General features: G+C 44.0%; 1 protein-coding gene across 1 annotated transcript in view; it reads right to left on the minus strand.

Annotated features, from left to right (window-relative positions):
* Window positions 1-497: 497 nt before the first annotated feature.
* YIPF1 (Yip1 domain family, member 1) overlaps window positions 498-6,424 on the minus strand; it is a 22,504-nt gene continuing 16,577 nt past the window's right edge. The window contains exons 4-10 of the mRNA XM_009993590.1: window positions 5,785-5,865; window positions 5,581-5,668; window positions 5,334-5,450; window positions 4,120-4,286; window positions 2,950-3,132; window positions 1,486-1,580; window positions 498-557 (exon numbers count right to left, since the gene is read on the minus strand). Coding sequence (XP_009991892.1) covers window positions 1,491-1,580; window positions 2,950-3,132; window positions 4,120-4,286; window positions 5,334-5,450; window positions 5,581-5,668; window positions 5,785-5,865 — 726 coding nt within the window. The 3' untranslated portion in view covers window positions 498-557; window positions 1,486-1,490. The remainder of the gene's footprint in view (window positions 558-1,485; window positions 1,581-2,949; window positions 3,133-4,119; window positions 4,287-5,333; window positions 5,451-5,580; window positions 5,669-5,784; window positions 5,866-6,424) is intronic.

Consider the following 6,424-nt stretch of genomic DNA (forward strand, 5'->3'; position numbering starts at 1 on the left):
GGACAACGCGGCTCCCGCGGGCCCTCGGCGGACGTGCCGCAGGGCCCCTCAGGCCAAAGGGCAGCGTTACACGTCCCCACGTGGCTGAGGAGAACGAAGCCAAGCGGGCCCGGGTAAGAGGAGGGGGGACCTGCCCCGGTGGTGGCAGCTGGTGCTGGGAGTGCCCGCGGCTGCACGGCCCGTCCCTCAGGTCACAGGGGCAACCCTGCCTCGCCTCCGCCTTCACACCTCTGCTCAGGAGGGTTACATCCTTCACAAAATAAGAAAGCTCCTTCAGGAAACTTTATTCAGAGGAAAAAAGAGCAGGGGGAGTGAGGATTTAAAAAAAAAAAAAAAACAACAAAGAAACCAAAAACAGTACAGAACTAAGATCAGTTCACTCTCCTTATGGAAGCAACCAGTCAGTCTCTGGTAAGATGTCTGTAAATCCATGGGACATCACTGCCTGGGTTTTTTCCCCAAAAAAGCATTCCCTGTTCTTGCATTTCCCATGGTCTTCAGTGAAAAAATAATGTAAAATGAAATGACTGTACAGATGGAGAAATGGGCAGTGTAACCTGAAACAGACAAATAATGTTACAGCTCCTCACGGGCACCAGAGGACACAATAAGGCACGTTTATATCTAAATACTAAAGTTCATTACAATCATCCTGAATCTTAATAGGCACCTGGGATGAGAAACTGATTTTGCAGGAGGAAAGCTTCTAAAATTGATCCACATGATTAGGCTGTCACAGCTGGTAATTAATGATCATTTTTGCTAGGCATGCTTGGCTAGGTTTCATTCATGTTTTTTTCATCTAATATCACTTCTAGTCAGTAAATACTCCAACCTTCACATACAGACTTGTGGCTGGTTGTACTTGTAGGGGCCTGGTCTCTGCATGTCTATCAGCCTTTTTCTGGACCTGCTCCACATCTCATCTCTCCAGCAGAATTTGAATGTCATCTGCTGCTGGCAGCATTCCCAGCTACCAGGAAACAAAACCTCAAACCATCCCACACAAGGAATGCAGTCTGGAGGGATGGCTTAGGCTCTGAGTTAGCCTTGCTCAGGGAGCACAGGATGTCCTCATACCCAGAGCTCCTGCTCTGAAAACACTGACACAAGCAGCTAGGAGGATGAACACCAATTTACTTCTAACACTTAATGGAAAGGAAAACAGGAGTATAATAGTTTGTTGCTTAAGTTCTACTTTTGTAAAGGATTGAGGGGAAAAAACATCTTTGAAATGACCTATGGGACTGAGTAGATGAGTTTCTTTGTCAAGAGAAAACCTCAAAGAAAATAAAGATAACATGTTTTTGTTCCTCAGAGTCTTTACATTTTTATGGCTATATTTAAAACTGGAATAAAAGTTAATAAATGGTATTTAGATGTAGGCAACATCTGACAAAACTGTTCCACTCAACCACAGTAATGGGGAAAAGGTTCCAAGATGCCTGTGATGGTTACAGAAGAAACTTTAGATTGGATCCTCACCTTATTTAGTGACTCCTTGTTGTTACTGTTGTTTTATTGTGAGCAGGGATAATAGGTGCAGGAAAATCCAGTTCAGGAGCATCAAAAAAGTATGCCTGCATTTTTTACAGAGGAGAAAAAATGTTTAGAGAGAAACCAACAGTTCTGCCTCATCCCAGCACCCACCTTCCACACCCACAGCTCACAAGATACAGACACAGCACTGAAATGGCAAGTGTGGATCTTCTCTGGTTTTATCACAGACAGCCAACTAAAATGGTGCTCTAAAATGTACTTTTAAATGTAACAGTTTAGCAGCTAAGGCCTTGGAAAAGACCTGCACTGGTGTTTATTTCACTGTTTTCTGATTTAACTGATGAAGCTCCAAGCAGTCTCTGGTGGCAGGAGCACCACTGAAGTCAGCTGCAAGTCTCCTGCCAACACAGGACCTGTGTTTGCCTTCATCCCCCTGCAGACTGAGCTGTGGGGAACTAAATCTCTGGAAGCTGGGATGGGGGAACAGAACTGAAGCCTGGATGGTATCATCCTACCTACTGCAACAAAGGGACAAAAGAAAATGTCTCATCTTGAAGTATTTCTGTAGCATTAGGGTCTTTCCACAATGCTGACACAGTTTAGCAGGTTTACTTTCAGACACAAAACTCTTAAGTACAAACTACATGTTTATCATTTAATCATCTTAAATGACTAACTAAGCACAGTGTCACTGGATACAGTCAAAATTAACACTTTGCTGAAACTATGATAATTCCAGATAAATTTAAGACTATTCTGTAAGTGTTTTTGTCCTAAGGACATATTAATTATTGACTTTATTACAGGCACTGTTTAAGTCAGATTGGCATTTTTTCTATGTTTGAATCATAGAATGTTAGAAGTTGGAAGGGACCTCTAGAGATGATCTAGTCTAATACCCCTGCCAAAGCAGGAGCACCCAGGGCAGGTCACACAGGAACACATCCAGCTGGGTTTTGAAAGTCTCCAGAGAAGGAGACTCCACAACCTGTCTGGGCAGCCTGTCCCAGAGCTCTGTCAGCCTTACAGTAAAGAAGTTTCTCCTCATGTTGAGGTGGAATTTCCTGTGTTCTAGCTTATACTCATTGCTCCTTTGCTATTACTGGACACCACCGAAAAGAGACCGGCCCCTTCCTCTTGACACCCACCCCTCAGATATTTATAGACATTAATAACATCCCCTCTCAGCCTTCTCTCCTGAAGACTAAACAGCCCAGGTCTCCCATCCTTTCTTCATAGGAGAGATGTTCAAGTCCCTTAATCATCCTTGTAGCTCTCCAGTAGATCCCCGTCTCTCTTGACATGTTTACTTTCGAGTTCTTTTGGAAGTTATATCGCTTTAATAAAAACTACTTTAAAGCAACCAGCCAGCTCCTCCTTCCCTGCACTGCAATGTGTCACCAGCCCCAGGAAGTAAGAGATTAGAGAACAGGGAAGGCAGTGTCCTACCAAACAGCCGACAGCCAGCAGAGCATGAAGCAGAACAATGGTCCCCACGGTGGCCAGCGCGATCCTCCGGTTGTCGTCGCGGACAGCAGGCCAAAAGGTCATCACCAGAACAGACCCCGAGAGGCCCAGGGAGAAGATCATCAGGACCCAGCGCACCACTTTTTCTGGTATGATCCATAAAATCTGTAAAAGGGAGGGAGATGACTGTTTAAAGAGACTGTGTGGAAAAGGGGTTCATTCATTGAACGCGTTGTGCTGTGACATTTCAGCACTTCCAGCCAATTTGTGCTTAAATTAACTCACACCTTATCTGATGAGTCTGCTATTTGAGGAACAGGAAGAGCAGTGAGGAGCTTTCCTCCAGGACACAACAAGAGTATGTCCCCTGAGTTATGGGACTCCCTCCAAGGCCCCCCCCTTGCCCAAGCAGCCCAGGATGGTCTCTGCCAAGGGGACTTTTCCTCAGAGCCATCAGCATTGCCACCCCAAACACTGATGTCTGTACCCTAAGGAAACAAACATCCCAATTCCTGGATTTGCCTGCCAAGCTCATCAGCCTTACTTGGATTTGCTGCCTCTGGGGAAATGACCCGAGTTTTTTCAGGACACACAATCTGTCTTTAAATTCTACAAGCTTAAACAAAAACCTTTATTCTAGCCAAGCAAAAGGAACAAATTATTTGCCCAGTCCCCCAGACTTTGAGTAATATGAACACTATTGGGGCTATTTAGTTTGGAGAAAAGGAGTCTGAGGGGAGACCTCATTGCCCTCTATAACCACCTGAAAGGACGTTGTAAAGAGGCAGGCACTGGTCACAAGTAACTGGTGACAGAACAAGAGGAAATGGCCTCAAGCTGCACCAGGGGACTTTCAGACTAGACATTAGGAAGAACTTTTTCACTGAAAGGGTTGTCAGACACTGGAACCTGCTGCCCAGGGAGGTGGTTGAGTCACCATCCCTAGATGTGTTTAGAAGTCTAGATGTGGTGCTTGGGGACATGGCTCAGTGCTGGACTTGGCAGAGTAGGGTTAATGGTTGGACTTGATGACTTTAAAGGCCTTTTCCAACCTAAGTGATTCTATGAATATGCTAAGAAATAGCAAATCTTCTAAACCAGGACCTTTTTGCAGGGCGTGTAACAGAAGTGGACTCCTCAGGCCACACGTACCGCAGTGGGGATGTAAATGAAGAGGGAGTAGCCATAGACACACACTATCTCCAAGAACGAGTAGGAGACGATGTTCATGACTTTACTGTTCCTCCACATCAGGAATCCCCAGAGAGCAAGGGGAACAAGCCAAGCATAGGCATAAATCGTTGTTGCTGCTATGGACACTGGAAATAAACCAAAAGATTTTACTTCAAATACCAGCCAGAAGCAAATGAGTAGAAGCATTAGTCCAAAAACTAGAAAGCTACCTTAGAAGTGAACATCAAAATATAAATTATGAGTTACTAAAAGCTGATAACTTTGCATTTATATCCAGTTTACACTCGCTGCTTTGCCAGCATTTCAAGTCAGTTTAAAAGTAAAAACTCCAGAAAGTATTCTCTTGATAATCAATTTTCAGTTTCTTCGTTACACCTGTGTACAAAATGCTACTGGTTTCCATGTGAAAGGAAGAATCACGGAGGAAAGAAAAACTGAAGTTAAAAATAGAAATTCAGCTACTAACAGTTACTAAAAAATTAGCATAGAATGCAGACATGCTAAAAAAATTGAAGAGAACACAAACATGAGTGCCAAATCTGAAATTATTCGTGTGACTGGATTCCCACAGTGTTTTTCCAAGTGCACTGTGGATTTTAGGAACAATCAAAAGTCACGTTCCTCTGCAGGGACAGCAGCCTCCTTCAGACTACAAGAACAGGTACTGACAATTGCTTCCTCATTCTGAGTTCTCTATCAGCTTAGCATCTTTTGCTTATTTTTAAGTTTGCCAGAAGATAACAAGTCCCAGCCCTCAGTAGGTCTAGTACATGAGTAAAATCCTAATTCAATAATTTTCCATCTGAGGCCTGCAGGCTCCTCCGAGGCCATGAGCCCAGAAAGGCACCTACAGAAGCACCACAGTGGCTTTCCCTCTCTGCACAAAGGGGCATTCACTAAAGCTAGAAAAATACCTGCTCTAATTACTCCTGCCTGCACTACTGAACACCTGTAACTATTTTCTGCTCAGGAAGAGTAGAGGGTTCTGCCATTTACAGGCCACTTTAAGCACTTGTTTCACATTTCTAAAAAAATAAAATAAATCAAAAGACTCTGCTAAATTGAAGCTGTGACCTATTTTTACACTGCTTCATTAAAAAAAAACAAACTCCAAACCGCCTCCCCAAAACCAAAACCCACCAAACTCAGGACTGTTTCAATGACTTACAAACCTTTTCTGAACTGGGGCACATAGTGGTACGTTGGCTTGCCCAGATGGATGAAGAAATTGGAGAGATTGCCACTGACAGCAATGGTGAAGACGAGTGTGGCACATATCCAAAAGGGACCTTAGAAGGACACAAACAAGTTCAATAACAATTCCTCTGCCCTCTTGTTACTGTTTTTTTTAGCTAGTAAAAAGGAGTTCAAACTCAAAACATTTAGCACAGAAAAGCCCTTCTCACAACTTGGACCTACCATAAAGGTCAGGATTGCTGCGGATATACAGCCTTACAAAGTTCTTCCCTGGTACTGGGAAAACTGAACCTTTGATTCTGTCCAGGACCTATGAAAACATAAGAGATTTGTCTGACTGAAGATGCAAAAAGGAAAAAAACCACCCTCAGTATCTGGATAAAGCATAGGTCAGACAATAGTTCTCCTCTGGAGTGGAGTATTAACCTGGTACGTGTCCACGTCGAAGAACGTCTGGTAGTAATCAAATGTCCAGAAAGGGGCACTTTTCTTCTGTCCTGCAAGCAGCTGTGTGGGGGGAAAGGCAACATGAAAAACATGATAAGCATGCTAATTATGCATTACTAGTTCATTTACACAATAGTTAAATGATTTCTGTATCCAGATGAAAACAAACTCAACAGGGTGGCACTTACTATATCATTATTTAACAGCTCTAGTATTTGTTAGCAGCAACTGGTTTCTTATCTCCCTGCAAGCAGAAGAGGGGCCTGGGGTTCTAAAGAGCAGCCAGATCCTACTTCCCAACACACCATTTATAACACATGCCTTCATCAGCATCAGGCCTTCAGACAAGCTCTGGCTGTTTCCAACTTTCCTGCTCTCCTGCCAGAGCCAATCCCACAGCAGAACCAACAGAAACAAACACGGGGCTGGGTTTTCAGCTGCTGCTGTGCTCGTCTCCTGGCACATTTACTTAAGCTTAAATCACCACCATTTCAGTACCATTTCCTGGCTGCAAACCAGAACAGCTAAAGAGCCAACACAGGTTTGCTTCTGCCAGCTCGGCCATGGACAAAGCGTCCTGTGACAGAGAAGTGGCAGAGCCTGGTGTCACCCAGCAGGA

Source organism: Chaetura pelagica, unplaced genomic scaffold (assembly GCF_000747805.2).
Source record: "Chaetura pelagica isolate M959 unplaced genomic scaffold, ChaPel_1.0 scaffold433, whole genome shotgun sequence".
NCBI classification, from domain to species: domain Eukaryota; kingdom Metazoa; phylum Chordata; class Aves; order Apodiformes; family Apodidae; genus Chaetura; species Chaetura pelagica.